At 38.6% G+C, this 19,040-nt stretch overlaps 1 protein-coding gene across 1 annotated transcript in view; it reads left to right on the forward strand.

Moving 5' to 3' along the window:
- The first annotated feature begins 340 nt into the window (after positions 1-340).
- ext1b (exostosin glycosyltransferase 1b) overlaps positions 341-19,040 on the forward strand; it is a 113,570-nt gene continuing 94,870 nt past the window's right edge. The window contains exon 1 of the mRNA XM_089122956.1: positions 341-2,126. Coding sequence (XP_088979082.1) covers positions 1,183-2,126 — 944 coding nt within the window. The 5' untranslated portion in view covers positions 341-1,182. The remainder of the gene's footprint in view (positions 2,127-19,040) is intronic.

The raw sequence follows: 19,040 nt of genomic DNA on the forward strand, positions 1-19,040 counted from the left end.
ATAAACATATCTATATATAAAATTACATCTAAACGTATGTACGTTTCGTTTCAAAGACGGGAGGACAGCAAATATTGAAGACTCTGCCATAATCCCGTTTTCTCCGGTTCTCCTCCGCTTTAATCTACACAACCGGAAATGGACGAGCATCCTTACGTCAAATGCGGAACTTATGCGTGCATATAGCCCATTTTGAATGTGTAGTGGTTAGAACTTAGAAGTCCAAATCTACACTCTGTGAGAAGCACTGCTTTGGGAATGAATGGGTGCTGTAGAAGCCCCGCCCCATCCGGTTGCTCTTTCCAATGAAAACGCACGATGCACCATGACGTGACGTCACGCACACTGGCGTCGTGTCGGGATTGGAATGTAACAGAGTAACAATCGGAACAACTGAGCAAATAGGTGTTTGGACTCGCGGATCAAGGAACTCAGTTGATTTTATTCGCGGAGGAAACATCCTGTGAAACTCGCCCGTTTTTTTTCTTCGCTAAACGCGAAACGTCGCTTTCCAGAGCCGGTGTCCTGGTGAAGAGGAAATCCACTTCTTGCGTGTGTGAAGGTCCACGGAGAGCGCAGGAATAAGAGAAATGCAGGGATTCGTGAGGTTACGGTGATCTGTCCTGTGTGTGTGTGTGTGTGTGTTATTGTTTCGGAGGTGAATGCATGGAGTTACGCTTTAGTTCAGCCTGGACGTGTGGTTTGGAAACGCAAAGCATCGGAGATAAACCTCGGTCGTTGCATTATTATTTACGACTTTGCATGTTTTCCAACGGGACCCCCTGTCCTCCAAAGACCCCGTGAGTCAGTGCCGCTGCAACTCTCCCGTGCGACGCGTTTCGTTGCGTTTTTATTAATCCTCCGCGGGAAAACTAAATCAGCGAGTATTTATACCTGATTATGTGTTTCTAATGATCAAAACCGGTGCGTTTGCTGGAGGTAATGGCTGCACTGTGAAATGTCGCTAGTATTAGACAGACGAGGGAGATCGAGGAGCCCGATGTAAAATCGCCCACATGCGCTTGATCAATCGCTTGCTATTTGCTGATCGGAATCTGAAGAGTTGTAAATCCTCGCAGGCTGGAAGATGGCGGAGCGGTACTATAGCTGGAGGAGGTGGTGCGGCTGCTTCTGCTGAGATACAAACTTGAAATTTATTTGCGAACACCGCGATCTGGACACATGCAGGCCAAAAAACGATATCTGATCTCGCTCTTGACTGGCGCCTTTCTAGTTTTGCTCTTTTACTTCGGAGGAGGGGCGGTCCCGGGTCCGGCGGCCACGGGGTCCAGGAGCCGACATGGATATAATCGTCCTGATCAACCGTGGCCGCACTTTTCCGATCCCTTACAACACTTTATCCCGTGGGACCATTCGGACACGGAGGGATATAACGTGCATATATCGCCCAGGCAGAAGAGAGACGTTAACTCGAGCGTTTACAAGGGCAAACGGTGCCGCATGCAATCATGCTTCGACTTCACTTTATGTCAAAGGAACGGATTCAAAGTCTACGTGTATCCGCAGCAGAAGGGCGAGAAAATCTCGGAAAGTTACCAGAACATTTTATCCACCATCGAGGGCTCTAGGTTTTACACTTCTGACCCTGGTCAAGCGTGTTTGTTCGTCCTGAGCTTGGACACTCTTGATCGAGACCAATTATCACCACAGTACGTGCACAATCTCAAAACCAAGGTGCAGAGCTTGCCTCTTTGGAACAATGGTAGAAATCACCTCATATTTAATTTGTATTCCGGCACATGGCCTGACTATACGGAAGACTTGGGCTTTGACATTGGTCAGGCCATGCTGGCCAAAGCAAGCATCAGTATGGAGAACTTCAGACCTAACTTTGACATATCCATCCCGTTATTCTCCAAGGATCACCCAAGGACCGGAGGGGACAGGGGGTACTTGAAATACAACACCATTCCACCTTTTAGAAAGTATATGTTGGTATTTAAAGGGAAACGCTATTTGACCGGCATCGGCTCGGACACGAGGAATGCCTTACATCATGTTCATAACGCGGAGGATGTAGTTCTTCTCACCACCTGCAAACATGGCAAAGACTGGCAGAAACACAAGGACGCGCGATGTGACCAGGACAACGCCGAGTACGACAAGTAAGTCCTCAAATTTACGTTGATTTCTTGTGGTCGCGATATTTCGGAAATTAACCTGTCAATCTTAATACTAGCTAGCAATAGTTTTTTTTTTTAAGCCACGGAACTTAAGTTACATTTTAAATTGGCAAATTAGTTTGTTGCACTTAGCAATGGGTTAAACTTCGTGTTTCACCCTGCTAATATAACGTTACTTAATTTTTTTCCTGGTTTAATTGTCAGGTTTTAACGTTTTTATTTTAAAATGTATGAGGTAACATGAGCTACGAAGTGCCTAACGTTAATCCAATTCATTTTGTTAACAATTTATAGTGCCTATAAATTGTGCCTATTAATCTAATAGTGCCTATTAATCCAATTCATTTTGTTAAGTTATTAGAACTTACCTGTGAAAATATCGGCATTTGTCCTGTCTGTTTTGGTTCTAACGGATTTAACGGTTTAAAACTTTTTAGCGCGCGAAATTAGCCTACCTGCCGCTTTACAAAGCGCATGAATATTTAATTAGGTAAACACCTATGCATTTAATGATTGGTTGTCTTGCTAAGCTACTTTCTATGACATTGAACCACCAACCCAGATAGCGGTGTAAACCACGTTCATAAATGCCAAATGTTAAACCTTGCTTAAAGGGATAGTTCACCCAAAAATAAAAATTATCATCACTTACTCATCCTTAAGTTGCTCCAAACCTATATGAGGTTCTTTAATTTGTTGAACTCAAAAGGAAGATATTTTTAAAGAATGTTAGTAACTAGTAGCCATTGACTTTTTTTCCCTATGGCTACCATCAACTGTTTGACTAGTACCAACATTAGTGTTCAACAGAACAAAGAAACTTGTAAAGGTTTGTAACAATTTGAGGGAAAGTAAATCATAACAATTTTCATTTTTGAGTGATTTATCCTTTTAACTCTGAGAAGTGGCCTTAACCTGAGGTTTTAAAGTCAAAGCCTGTGATATTTTGGGAAACTGGTTACCATTGTAAAGTTTTGTATGGGAAAGTTGCCTTTACGTTGCAAACTGGGTCACAATTTACTTTATTGTTTGCAGTGTCTACTCTATAATTACATAAATACTAAGTATGCACTTGTTTCATAATTACACTTTCTTGCCGTTGTGATTATAACTTAACACCAGTTGAACACGGCTGGGTCGCTTGAAAGATGTTTTGCAAAAGCATCATACAGTCCAATTAACCCAGCAATGTGCAATTTTTACGCAAGCTGTTTCAGCGAGTTGTCATCTTGAATATTTTTGAAGCTATGCTTCATGTGCCATGGAGACCAGCAGACCTGTGTTTTTACACCAGATTGCGACACTTTTATTGCTTTAGAAAGCCATTTGACATAACACATTTTCAGGTACAGTTGTGAGCTGTTTTTAATATCACAACGCTTTTACACTCATCGTAAGACACCTCCACCATGGGAATTTTACTCAAATCTCAGATATTATAGCAAGTTAGCAATCCAGTCTGGATCTGTTTGGACACGTCTCATATGCTCGAAATATAACACTCTCTCAGCAGAGAGAATGGGCGTACGACCTTGCGTAATTGGAAGCTGACCCAGTGTAAATAAACCGTAATTGGAATCTTTTTTTGTCCTGAAATGTTTACACTCTCACAAGTAGATCGGTCACGCTAGCCGCGATTTCTGATTAAACAGATAGAAGTTAATCAATAATCCACTTTTAACTGTTGCCAATCTCTAAAATGGATGGATTGCATAGTCAAACACATTGAATCACAATCCGTTAGAATTCACTGATACACTGTGAGGGTAATTACCTGGTGCATATCACTTCAAAAAAGCCTGAGTGCTCATTAATGGGATTTCAGACTCAGTCAGCGCTCTATATCCCACTCACTCCTGGTTAGTCATGGCTCTAATGCTGGTCGGTGTGCAGATATTTTTGGCACCATGTTTCTCCCTCCCATGATGCTGCCGAGGTGCTTCTCAGCAGGATGTGGTGCTGTTAATTGGTGTGTGTGTCTGTAGGGCAGAACAGCTGTTTGGAACATGAGCGAGCTGAGCTATGCAAAAATGACCCAGCTTGACGGGTCTGCAATTTTTTTTATTTGGTTTATTGTTGTTGGTGTTTGCAATTTAACAATGTTTCTTTGGCAGTCTTGTTATAGAGTGGATGCATTTGCACTCCCTCATTCGGACTGAGTGGCAGAAGAGCTGCTGAGTGACTGGATTTATTGGGGAAAATGAACGATTAGCAGTTTAAACTACGTAAAGTTTGGAATTGATAAAGTGTACCAAAGATCCAGTGATCTGTGGATATTGACATGCAGCCACGAGTCTGTTTCCTGACATGAGCCTGATTTATACGGGAAATACATGAAGACAGTTTGCCTGTGAATGTATCATGTAAATACAATAAAGGTAGATCTAAATCCGAGTGATCACATATCAATATATCGTCCAGCCCTAAAACTTGTAGAGTTTTTTTCAGTGTTTATCTAAACACTGAATTATGAAGAATATATAGTGGTAAATACATATTAAATTGATGAGTTGTCAATACAATATATAGTGTTTTTTTTTTCTTCTTTTTTTTAACCCCTAAATTCAGCATATTCGCAATGATAACTGCAAATCCGCCTGTTCTCACGTAAATGTGTCTCTATGGCACACATTGTGAATTGTCGTGTAATTTGTACTTGAAAATGAGTTTTTACGTGCTAATGAGACGCAATTAAACGTTCATTCGCGTGTAATACACACGCACCCCACACCACAGTCACTCCGGCCGACGATGACGTCACAAGGATAAACTATATTATTCAGCTTCTCTAAGTACCCAGATGTATTTCTTAGACCGCATGATTTTCCAGCTTTAAAATGACTTGCATCTGAATGGCTTCAGGCACCACTGGTCCATGCCAGACTCGTCTTTGAGACTTGGCCCAGCGATTGAAATTCCTCCATGCCACGGATTGGAATTTACCTAGCTGGAATAACTCCGCAGTGCCAAGCGTTATTAAACAAAAGATTCATTCAGTACTGTGTCACAAAAGCACAGCGCTGGTCACTTCCCCAGCTGGACGAGTGGAAGAAATCCAATCTGCCTCGGTGTGATTTGTGGAAGTTGTCACATTGATCTGATACAGATGAAGGAAATTATTTCAAATCCCCTTGCTGCAAATGATATCAAGTCTGCTTTTAGATTTTTTTTCCCCCCTCCTAATCTTGTTTCCTGGAAAATGAGTCGCTGCATAGATATTGCAGGGTAATATTTGCAATGTCAACATTTGTTCCCTTATAGTATCCGTGTTTTTTCTTAGTTTCTCCTTTAATACCTAACCAGATTCTTCAGACTTCATTAACTGTGTCCCTTAGCTTCTCCTCACCAGGGCATTCAAGGACACCGCCAGGACCTAATTTAATATTTAATCTCTTATTCCTGCTTATAGCCTCTTTAATCATTCCAAGATCTCAAGATAACAAACTAGTTTCCCCACCTGTAGTTTGATGGATGGGTTTTCTGCTAAATGTCAGCGTTACACTGGTAACTATGATGATGTTGCAATAGTTAGGGATGCACACATGAAAATATTGGCCGATACCGATAATTTTTAAATCTGAAAACCGATAACCAATATATTGGCCGATAAATCTAAATCCAACGGTTTTTAAAATTTTTGAGAGCCTGATAACAAAAACAAAAGTCTCATCATTAAAATTCATGTCCCAAACACTATTATAATGGTGTTCTCATTGTAATTGTTAGGGCTGTCAACTTTAGTCGTTTAGTCGACTAATCGGTCGATGCCGTCTTGGTCGACTGACATTCTTATTGGTCGACCAGTTGCATTTTTTTTTTTTTTTTTTACCAATAGAAAGAATTTTTAAATGATTTACTCCTTGATATTTATTCATTTATAAGCAGTTATTTATTACTGTATTCTAAATATAATTAGCCTGTGTTTTGTCCCCAACTTTAAAATGCTTTAATTTAGGCTATTTTTGTAACTGCGCCACAGTTTAGCGCACACACATAATACACTCGGGAACCGCACCTGTGGCTAGCTGCGCTGCTGCTCGCGCTCGGTAAGGGATGCTGTATTCATTCAGTTAGAACGCTGCTTGTTTTGGCTTTAGTCGACAACATGTCCAGGAAATCTAAATCTTTTGTCTGGCTGCATTTTAAAACAAAGACGACAAGACTGTGGAGGGAGGCGATCGCGTTGCTCCATTATGAGCGCGCAAGTCGCGTGCCTACATTTGAAATCGAACTTGAGCGCGCAAAAGACCCGAGCAGCCTTTTAACGGCTATATCATGCTGACTCAATAGATTGTGTTTTCTTAATGTTTTCGTTTGTACACTTGACGCATTTGAAAATATAGCCTAAATAATGTAACAAACGAAAATAAACCTATACGCGGTCCTACAGCCTATTATTAGGATTGTTTTAAGTTATTTGTTTTTTTGTGTGTTTTAAACGCCTTGATCGTCAGGACTAAAGTTAACCCATAACTTTGAAAGTAAAGAAGAATATAAAGCCTGTATAAACGAGAGCTTTTGTTGGGATTTTTCACTATGTGGCAGATAGCAGTTATATTTTTTGCAGCGTGTGGTGTGGTCAGGTGCGCGATTGGGACTGTACTATAGACCTAGGACAGAGCTCTTCACATTTTGCAGTTAAAAAATCACTTAATTTTCAAAGAATTGTATTATTATTATAGTTTTATTTATTTGTGATGTTTTTTCGTTGTTGTTTTATAAATGCTCAATGACAATTGTTTAAAAAATGTTTAATCAAAACATCACGTTTTTTTTTTTTTTTTTTGTCGATTAATCGTTGCGCAGGACTCGACTTTGGTCGACTAAGGATTTCTTTGGTTGAATACAGCCCTAGTAATTGTAGCCTAAATGACAGACATGCGCTGCACATGTTGCATTAATTCATCACTCCTTTTTGAAGAGATTTCGATCATTTTACAAATTATTCATGTCGAACAGTGTGCATCTAAAATTTCTCAGCTGAAGGTAATAATCCATTAATTAATTTTCTCATCTGGCCGATAACATTAAAAATAAACACATATCGGCCGATACCGATATGGTGGCTGATATATTGTGCATCTCTAGCATTAGTGTTTGTCTTCATGGAAGGGCTGTAGTGAACACTGTAGTTTTCAATTAGGCATTTTTTTTTGTTTGTTTCTGTTTTGTCATATTAATAATAAATCATAAATTTTTCATGATCTCACCTCAGTCAGATAAAGTAATGGCCCGAGCTTGTGTGACAAATAATGTGAGGTTATTAGCCTGAATTGAGTTCTGCTTAATTACTGTTGATTATATATTTTCTGTGCATAATAATGTGCTTGGGCGAAGACAGCCTTTATCTGATCACAGCATTGGATAAATTGCATGTTAAAGTGAGGAGCTAATTTGTGTGTTTAGTTTGAAGTGTTTCCTTCACAGATGAGCTTTGAAGGTTTCTGCTGTAATTTAATTTTTTTAACTCGTTTAAATATTGGAGAGGTTGAGGCTTAAGGCCAATTTATACTTCTGCGTAGGGTGCGCGCAGTAGGTACGGCGTAGCATACGCACAGACGCGTCCCATTGCGCGTACCCTTCGCCGTCGCCTGACGCGCACCTCCTCAAAAATGTAACTACACGTCGCGACGACGCGGACCGCAAGATCGGTGATTGGTCGGCTTGGTAGCATCGCATTTCCTCCTACGCATTTCCGCACGTACCTCCTCACGCATTTCCATCACTGTCTATGATTTCCGCACGTACCATCTCCTCTGACATCTTCTCTCATTTCTGCCTTTCAGTTTTAGTAATTTCACTAAAGTGAACTGTTTTTCCACCTCAATAAGCTCCAACTCCAACATGATCCACTCTCTTTCAATCGCTATTGCTTGTAGTAACCTAGCCGCGAGGAATCTAAACACAGTGGGACATTAAAACTCTCTGCCGCCAACTAGCGTTTTGGAGCAGTACTGCAGAGCAACAAGACCTGAACGCAGAAGTATAAATGCTCATAACGGCGTCGCCTACGTGCGTAGCCAACGCCGCACATTACGGCGTACCCTCGACGCAGAAGTATAAATTGGCCTTTAGATCTTATCCCAGCAGGTTTTCTCTGTGTGTGTTGGGGGGGGTTTGTCCATTCCTGTCTGGGATCCGCGTCCCCCGACTCTTTGACCCACTTCCAGTGGGATTAACACAGGGATATTCCCTCCAGCCACAGTGAAAGACCACCAGGCGCATTCGGAGACGGCCGTTGCAGTCTAAACGGGTGTAAGTCAATTATTACTCATTAAGTGGAACTACAGCCAGCTCTTGGAGAGAAGAAAGTAGCATGCTTTGAAGTTAAGTTTTGAATGTTAAAATCTATTCCAAGCCGTAGCGATAGAACTGGCAGTAATTGAGAAAAACAGAACACGGAAAAAAATGTGTTTTATCCAAAGCCTGTCAATGAGCTCTTGAAGAGTGTGAATTAATAAGTGGGATTAAGAATCAGAAAAGCGTCTTTCATTCCTTCTCCATGCGGTGCCAGGAAAACATGTTCACTGCAAGGAATTTGCAAAACAGGCCATTGATTGGTTCACATTTTTGAGCGGGATTTCTAACAGCGTATGCCTTTTTAAGGAAGTCAGAAGTGAAGTTAGAACGGCGAGTTAAGACCAGGAAAAATACTGACTTTTTTTCCTCAGAATGGTAACTCTATATTACAAAATTGTGAGGAAAAAAATGTCAGAATTGTGAGAATGTCGCAATTATATTTTATTCTGTGGCGGAAACAAGCTTCCATAAAAGTTTAACTTATTCCTGTGATCAAAGCTGAATATTATGATGATCTGATGCTCAGAAAAATTCTTTACGTCACTTTAATGCATCCTTGATGAATAAAACTATTTCAAAAGTAGTGTACAAAAAAAGGAATAGCAAATGGTTTCCCTCACGTTGGAGTATTTATTTCAGTCTTGAGTTGTTTATCAGCTGGGATCGTGACGTCGGTGTCGTCGTGCTCTAAGGAAACTGGACTCCCCCGTGACCATTAGCCACGAGTGTTAGCATGGCCTTTAATCCAGCTTAGGGGAGACGATCTTCCTCTCCCGTCTGTAGATCACTCACACAGCAGTGTGCATGTTCATTTAGTGCTAAAATAATCAATGCACCCTTCCTCTGCCAGACCTGTCAGATCCAGCTTCGCACTCATTCTGGAACGCATGAAAACATCCTGCAAAATTCGGAAGTGCAGGTGTTGTTTAGTGTTAAAAATGCTGTAGCAGTTTAAGTTGCAGATGATTACATCTGCTTGATTGTGGATAAAGTGAGAATCAGGATCTGCTTTTGTTTTAACCCGAGATCTCGATTCTATAAGTTTGTTTCGGCACCGAATAAAACATTTGAAAAGACAATTATGAGATAAACATGAAATATACCTGACATGATGCATAATTGAATGTTCAGAGGATTAAATACACACTGTGCGTCAAGATTTCAGCTGAAGCATGAATCGTCATCTGACTGAATAACTTTTAAATAGATCGGGATTGGCTTCAGTTGCCTTTTATTAGTCGTATCATGGACTCCACCAAGTGTTGAAACAAAGCTCTCGCAGTTCGGACCGCGAGGAGCAAAAACCAACACTTTTCTTCCCTGTACAGAGGAATTTAACGGGGAATTGCATAAATCCTATTGCTTTTTGTGTGTGTCATACATGCAAGTCTACCGGGAGACTGTATAGGGCAGTTGGGGGCTGCTATAGAAAGAGTGTTTTGTTTAAGTGCGAGCTGATCTAATGGCTCTCGCCCAAGCCGTTTTATGGTTTGGTTTGGCTACCTCTCCAGTGAAACGGCTCTCTAGCCCCCGGGCGCTGAGGGGATCCTTTGTGTAAAAGTTTGCTCAGATTCCTTCGCAGCCTGTGCCTTGTTGACACCGAGGCCTTTCTCTTCCCCCACAGGAACCCATTCCTCTGCCAAAAGCTCTGGAACAACGTCCCTCCCCCTTCAGACTTCCCATGTTATTCCCCATTAGAACTCGGATTCACAACAGTGTGAAACAAGACTGATTTCTGCCATGGCTTTTGAATTTTAGAAGGCATCAAACAAAAGACCACACAAAGACACTGGCGACTCTTGTTTGTGGCTTCCCTGATACTTTGTTTTGCTGAGCAGTGAAGGGAGATTCACAAAAATGTAAATACTTTGATTATTTACTCCGCTCAAACCTGTTGTACTTTGTATTCTTCTGCTAAACACCAAAAAAGGTTTCAATACAATAGAAGCCAATATGGTTGTTTTGGACCCCATCGACTTCCATTGTATGTAGTTGAACTTTGTTGAACATTTGAAGTTTGAACTTTTAATGTTGTTTATGTGTGTATGTGGTGTTTTTAATACGCTATAAACCATGTGTAAATTCATAAGTCGACAGCATTGCTGAGTATTTTCTGCTTAAAACTGCAGTGAACCAAAGACAGTCTCAAAAACACAGTTTGAAATCGCTGTGTGACCATCAACCAGTGGATCTGTGAGTGAGTGAGTGGAGGCAGGGCTCATTTCCATAATCATTGAAGCAATTATATTAAATGAGGTGAGGGTGTCGAGTTACATTCAAGATATTTTAAGGCATGAAGAATTTTTTTTCTTCAGGAAAAAACATTTAAATGTCTCATTTTGGTGAGTTTTAAGGGATAAAATGATTGACTATGACTACAGGAACAGATGTGCTGCTACTTTACTAAGTGATCCTAATAATTGATGATAAAATGGTCAAATACAATATTTTGATGGAGGAACCCAATTCTCTTTGGCCTTGAGCAGTAATCAACATCTAAGCTATACCACAATCACACACAACACCCTCCCATAGTGGCAGTTTGCAGTTTTCCTTGCATAGGAAGCAATGGCTTAATTATTACTCACTCCAAGGTCTCCGATAACATGTGTATGAATGTTTATAGAGAATGTGAGGTAAAGTTTCACTTTGACTTAGTCTTCAAAAAGATTAAAGGACCTTGAAGTGAAAATCGGTTTTCACGTAGATGTCATTGGAGGACCTTGTTTTTTGTTGTCAGTGGTTGTAACCTTTAGTTCTAAACATTTTTCATGATCTATACATATGTCAAGGATTGCGAAGTAGCAGAGAAAGCTTTTTAAATGATTCAAAGCTTTGACCAGAGCTACACTTTTATTTATTTAATGTCTAAATTGATTTTTTTTTTTAACTTGTTCTAGGACAGTCATGATAATGACATTTTGGCTGCTGATTAATTGTCCTAAAAATAATTAATGTAATATACATTTTCTTAACTTATCTTTACGAACACTTTAAGAGGATATTTCACTTAAAATCATAAAAAAAGGCCTCTATATGCATAGGGCTATATGGGTAGAATGACATTAATATTATATATATATATATATATATATATATATATAAAATATTTGTATCTCTTTGATCTTCTTTAGTCTTAGTTCACTTTTCAGTTGTTGTTTTTAAACAAGCTTATTATACTAACTGTAATATTTGATAGAATTCTGAAATTAATTTTTTCTTCTGTTAATTTTTCTTTCTTCCGTTTTTTTTTTCTAGACTCCGATTTGATGGCTAAATTAAATATTAGTGTGTGTGTGTTGTATGTGTGTGTATAATTTAATATATATATAATATGTATATATATATAATATATGTATATATATATATATATACTATAGGCTATTCAAAGATTAATTGTGATTAATCGCATACAAAGTAAAAGTTTGTGTTTACATGTGTATGTGCTGTGTATAATTATTTTGTATAAATACACACACATGCATGAATATATTTAAGAAAATGTGTTATTCATTATTATTATTGAACAAATTATAATTTTGTATAAATGAAAATGATGTATTTATATATATATACACTATTTACATGCAAATAACTCTTAAATGTATACATGCATATGTATTTATATATATATATATATATATACAAAATAATTATACACAGCACACACACATATATTATGTTAACACAAACTTTTATTTTGGATGTGATTAATCTCAATTAATCTTTTCACAGAATATTATTATTTATTTATTTTTACAATAATAGGGCCCTATAAAATGTGTTCTAAATGTGTGGCCATATAATATTTCTGCCACAATACCTTCAAGGTAAACCAAACTTTTATTTTGGCGGGTTGTGGGAACGTAATGTAAATGATATTCATGTGTTAATTTAATTTAAGTCCAAAATGTCATTTGGGAATTTAAAAATAACTATAATCGCAGTTCTCTCAAGGCCTAATCTGAATTAATATTTGTTCCAAAAACATAAGAATTCCTTGCCTAAATGCATGAGATATTAGGGATCGCATAAAGCCGGCTGTATAATGATGATCCATAAATAATGTATTTGGTCATGCTGACCTTGACTGTCTTGTATATAAAGAGGGGTAATTTATTTCAAGTCCAGATTAATGTTTATCTGCGATTATTTTTCACTACAGGTAAGAGGGCAAGGTCAATAATGAATATAATAGCTGATTTTGCGCCTCAGCACGGAATAAAAGCGAATGCTATCATAACTTAAACCTTGCAATGATCATCATAGCTATCATTGCATATTTTAAAAAGTGGAGTTGCTTGTATTTGTTCAGTGTTTGCAGAACACACAGTCTCGTGGAGCCGATGGATTGTGTGCACAGGTGTTGTGGTGAAGCAGCTGCTGGTTCTTCTCGTCCAGGTTCCTGATCTCCTGATTTACTTTGGCTTCCCATCAGGCAGAATTTGATCTGAGACTTTCTTTGTTATCGAATGCCTCAAAGCAAATGTGCGCTTTAACATAAGCTCCGGGTGAGCCGTGTGTGTGCTGGGCTTCTCTGGCATCGCTTCATGCATGTGTTTTTGTATTTTTAACCTCTGTCGTCTTTGCTCCGCGTCTGGATTAGCATCATTCACGGCATCAAAGCAAAAAGGCCTTTGCTGTAAATCTGGTGCATGTTGTGTCTGTTCTTCCTCCTGCGTTTTCATGATGGCTGTCAGCGTCCACATGTTTACACACACAAAACATAAGACGTGCAGCTTTTGTTGGGCAGAGCTTTGTCTTTAGACTGTAGAAAGCAGTTGAGCTTCCAGAGTAAAGGTTCCTCAACATGACAAGAGAAGTTTACTAAATTTTAATTTCAAGTATGTCTGGCTGTCTTCATTTTTAATTTTTTTTCATGTATTCATTTATCAGACGCTTTTATCCAAAGCAACTTAGTTCACACTAAATAATTTTAAGCCCGATTTGGAAATTGTTGAGCTCGCCGACAGGTCAGGGTGTTATCGCGTGCAAATCGCGGGGCGTTAGTGGGCGCCAATCTGTTAGTGTGAAAGAGCCAACGACGCATCAAAGTCAAGACTCTCGCAGACGCGTCGCCGAGCCCAGAAAAAGAACATCTAGAATGCTAGATATCCAGAGCTGTCGCACGACTCAACCTCTGTGGTGTTGTGAGCTACAGCCACTCAGAGCAAAGCATGGGTTGAGGTCACCGGGTAAATCTTATTTTTTAATTTTTTTGCTTTTTTTTTTCTCAGAGCAAATTATCGTGCAAACAGTGTGCAGCACTAGTTTCTGTCTGACGTCCATATTTACGCGTTGTGTTCTTCGCTGGATATTTGTGCGCGTGCTGTTTCGCGTGAAACTAACTTCAGCTGGAAAATGACATTATTCAAGAACCGCTATAAAACCAGTCCAATCTCTGTTGCCTTAAATTATATATTTTTTTTATCTCTGTAAAGCTACTTTGAAACGCTCTATATTGTTAAAAGCGCTGTATAAAATTATGAATTGACTTTTTAATTTTTTAGAAATACATACAGGTTTGTCTCTATCTATCTGTCTATCCATCGATTTCCGTTTTTTGTCATTCTCTCAATCTACCTTTTTCATTATCTTGCTATTCTTAAAGGAGTAGTTCAGTTTTTTTTTTTTTAAATCATTTGCTGATAATTTCCTCACCCCCGTGTCATCCAAGATGTTCATGTCTTTCTTTCTTCAGTCATAAAGAAATTAAGGTTTTTGATGAAAACATTCCAGGATTTTTCTCCATATAATGGACTTCAATGGGGTCCAAATGAGTTCGTTGATCAACGAGTTCGAACAGGAGAGTCACGAACGCGCATCACAGAACAGAGCGAGGCGAGCATTTGTGCTTATAAAACGTAAACTTTTGTATCTATTTTTGAAATAAGACCCTTATTCATCGTCTGGTGTCGTTTAAAGCCCTTTGAAGGTGCACTGAAATTCTCTTTTGGACCTTGAAACGTTTGGACCCCATTGAAGTCCATTATATGGAGAAAAATCCTGGAATATTTACATCAAAAACCTTAATTTCTTTTCGACTGAAGAAAGAAAGAACAGATCTTGGATGACATGGGGGTGAGTAAATTTTCAGCAAAAGCTTTTTTAAAAAGTCAACTACTCCTTTAATGTTTTAATTAATTTCCTATGCCCTTATCTTGTTTTGGTGTGCTGGGAGACCTTTTGCTACGTTTGCACCTCCCGTCCAGACTAAAACAGAAAAAACGAAGACCTAAAACGGGGAAGTTTAGAAACGCTGCAGCTGCATTTTGCGTTTTGATTTTGAATCTGCGAAGGGCGTTTTAGTGTAGACGAGACAAAACATAGGAGTTTAGAAACGTTGACGCAGAGGCTCACGCTCGGCTCTATGATTCCTTTCCTGATTTGTCAGCCACTGTTTACACCGGCACGCGCAATTCTAATACGCAGATAAAACGCTGGTGTGGACGGAGATCGCATTCGTTTTAATTCTCTGTTTTTAAACGAAAACGCAGTAGTGTGGACGGGGCCTGAGACATGAATTTCCACCCCTGTCGATTTATAGGAGCGAGTTTCAGTATTTTTTTGGACGTGTTTGTTTCCCTTCCCCGGTTTAATGATGACATTCATTTAGCTTGGCATCAGACTTTGAGACATTTCTTATAGGATGCTTTTAGCACATGGAAAAGTCCATTTCTTTCTCCATCGAGCCTGACCTAGCATAACCCCGAATCCTGTAATTGTTTACCTGGCTTTTATGAATCCTTGCATTCCTTCCTGTCTTCGTAAGAAACGAATGCGGAGAGATATATGTGGTCAGGACTTCCAGCTTGTGTGTGGGCTGAATCTGAGAGTGGTTATCCAACACATCGTGTCTCCGTTCTCCATGTTCCCCTCCGGTTTTCTGATGTACTCCAGCCGTTCGGTTCCCTGGTGCTTTCCGACGAGAGCGTAAGTTGCTGTGAGCATTCATGTGGAACCCAGGCAGCAATACGAGATGAATTATTCAACACCTGTGTTTTATTTATATTTTTTTCCTCACAATTTTGTCGGGCATGTCAACTCTGTCTTTCATTCATCCACACATGTGGCCCTGCTTTTGCGTTCAATGTCACAAAACAATAACCATCTGAATTGACCAGTTTTGGTATGTGGATGATGATTTGAAGTCTTCATTTTGGTTATGGAAGTATAATATTTTAGATATTTTGGTTACAGCTTATTTTAAGGTATCATTGTTGCAGTGTTATTATATATTTAAGTGTTAAGTAATATTAAGAACTTACATGTTCTTCCTATAGGGTTAGGATATAATTAGGGTTTGTTTTAGGGTTAGTTGCATCTAATTACGCATCATTTTATGGAAATTGACAAAGTAAAACAAAGTGTTATTTTGAAGTAGTACATTTACATTTATGCATTATGCAATCTTGCATTGCATTGCAAGGTTCACATTTACATTCCTATCAGTTGCTTTCCCTGGGAATTGAACCTATGACCTTGGCGTTGCAGGCGCCAGCGCTCGGCTGCTTGAACTCCAGGAAAGCCTACCGTAGAAGCCAAACATTCATTATTCAGTTGTTTCTAATGTAGTGTATCTCAAGCTGTATTTCTAAGAGCTCAAGATGCAGATGTGTTTTATTGTGTATCTCTCCTCCTTAAACATAACATCCGCCGCAGAAAAGCTCTCTAGTGTTTAAGTAACTGTCATTAGCCAAGGCCGAAACCCTTTCAGCGGAAGCCTCTCGTAAAGTTGACCCTATTAGAAGCTTGTTGATGGAGCTGAAAACAAGCTATTGATTCATTGATTTTGTGCACGTTAATGGATGGCCAAGCCCAATAAATATAATTGCCTCTTGGATTAACCTTTTTGTTGAAAAAAAAAAAAGCCCTTGAACGGATTCAGTGTTTAGATATGGCTCTGGTTCTTTGAAGAAAAGCTGACGATAAGGTCATGTAGTCGTCGTCGGTCTCAGTCAGAAACAAAGAGTCATTTAATTCTTTCGTCATCTGCTGACCTTTCTCTCTCGTTCTGTCAGATGAAGAGATCAGGAAGAGTCTCGGATTCGCTATGTCGGATCACTTTTGAACATCATTCATGTCTTTATAAAAAAAGGTTTTTCGAAATGGCACGCAAATTTTTTCATAAAGTGTATGAAAATAAAATAATTTTTGGGACGACTAATCTATAAAATTGCTAAAAAAAAGATCTGATGGAAAAAAATGTACATGCCATTTCGAAAAACCTTTTTTATAAAGTGTATAAAATTAATTTTTGGGTTGTTGCAACAATTCATCTATAAAATCACAAAAAAAAACTGATGACAAATATGCTTACCATTTCGAAAAACCTTTGTTTATAAAGTGTATAAAAATAAAATCATGTTTTGGGACGACAAATCTATAAAATTGCTAAAAAAAAAAAATGGAATGGAAAAAATGTTCGTTCCATTTCAAAAAATCTTCTTTTAAAGTGTGTAAAATATTTTTTTGGGTTGTTGCAACAATTAATCAATAAAATAGCAAAAAAAAAAACCTGATTGATAAATGGTTTTCACAGCATTTTCCAATTTACTGTTATATTCTATCCATCTATATCTAAATACTATATATCCATCCATCTGTCATTTTTTTTGTTTTATACCATCCTTCCAACTATATTATTTGTTTCTATACCATCCATCCATCCTTTACTTTGCTCAATCTTTTAATTTGATCAATTTCTAGATTTTATCTTATCTTATCTTTTAATCATGTAGGGTTAGAAAAAAGTTATTTACTGCAGAAATGCGCAAATATTTTTTAAATAATTTTTTAAATGTCTGTACGTGTAAACTTTCTCTGAGATGTCACATCTTTTCACACATCTAGGCCTGTCATAAAAGATGATAATAAATTCATAACATTTTCCCCACTGTTTTGAGAGTAAATCTTATTTAACAGTGTGCTTTATTGATTTTTCGTGCTGCATTATTCTCAAGAGCAAAATGACGGATTCGGCGAATTAATAGAAATGTCTTCTCGCTTCTCTAAAGAAAAGTCCCATGGCATCATGTCACGGGGATAACGCTCTATAGTCACTAAGCAACTGAAGCAGAAATGGGAGACTTATTTTGGACTGAAAGGATTGTGTAATATGCTTCTGTCAGCCATTTTTACAGTCACAGCTCCTGCGTTTTGTTTTTTGCTGTGCAGTAAAATTAAGGTCTTCACTTTTTGTCTAAATACGGTGCTCTGGTTTCTGTAACATGGTTTCGCACAGCCAACTGAGTGCTGTGGTTTCCTGCATGTCTGGCAATGATTGACAGGCCTAGCTTGTCCTTATCATAACCGCAGTGGGTTTTCATGCGCTGTCAATCATCCAGCTTGTTGAAGGTGTCAGTAGCTTGATGCTCCTATAGAATCAGTTTAAACTGGGACAAAACACACCTGGTGCTGTAAATGTGCTCTGTAAGCCTTACTAAGATGCTCTTTTGCATTGCGTAGGCCACAGCAGATCGTTGTTCAATAATGTTGCAGTTAAAATGAGAAGAAGCTTTGTTGACCAAGTTTTAATTGGTTGATTGAAGTGGCAAAGTCACGTAGTCCTTGGTAATTGTGGGGCACGAAAATCCAAACGTTGGGCTATCATTCATCAACCTCAAACATTTTTAATCATTTTAAACCTGTTAGTAGTAGCCTGACGTTAGACACTTTATGTGACTCGCTCTAACGTCATTAACCTAGATAAATGTGCGCTATTATTAGGCACATATCCAAACGTTCCTGCGTTATGGAAGCTAAATAGTACAGCGCTTATGAGTAAAGTTTAACTTAATGTGCATTTCTCTATAGGCGCGTATACTGCAGAGTATAAAACTCAAACACCTGACTAAAATGTTCAGACAATCTCCTTTCAGTTTTTTTTTTTTGCGACATTCATAATCATAATGCATGTGCTTGAGCACTTTATTGATATTTTAAATTAGAGATGCACAATATATCGGCCACCATATCGGTATTGGCCGATATAATGTTTATTTTTCAACATGGCATCATGACTTTGTGTAAACATACACGCCACTTTTAAGTCAAGTGGCGTGTTATGCATTTTGAGCTATCCACGTGTATGTCCACGCCAAAATGAGCAGTCATCTTTTGCGTGCATGTACACGGCGTTAAATGTCCGAGTGTTTCCGCGTGTATGTACACGCGTTAAATGTCCGAGCGAAACAAAGCAAAATGTAGATCTACATCTGGGGAGTGATATTTTTTTTCCTAGTATAGTAGGGTAAGACTCATAAATGGTATTAACCCCAGTGACGGGTAGGTTTAGGGACGGGGTTGGGGTAGGTCATATATTATATACAGTAATGTAACGTTAAGTCAATGGCGTTCATATAAACACGCTGAAAAGCGATTATGTGTGTTGATAGCATGGCAAAAAATGGAAATACGAATTGGCGTGTCATACATACACCATTTCATGAGATAAGTCTGTTATTTTTAATGTTATCGATATTGGCCCAAAAAGAAAGTTTGGCCAATATATTAAAGATAATAAATTTCTGCATCGTGCCTAACACCCCTCAGCTGTTCTAAATTCACTGTAAAACATGGCTTTGCGGGGCTTAT

This window comes from Pimephales promelas, chromosome 18 (assembly GCF_988280905.1).
Source record: "Pimephales promelas chromosome 18, fPimPro1.hap1.1, whole genome shotgun sequence".
Taxonomy (NCBI): domain Eukaryota; kingdom Metazoa; phylum Chordata; class Actinopteri; order Cypriniformes; family Leuciscidae; genus Pimephales; species Pimephales promelas.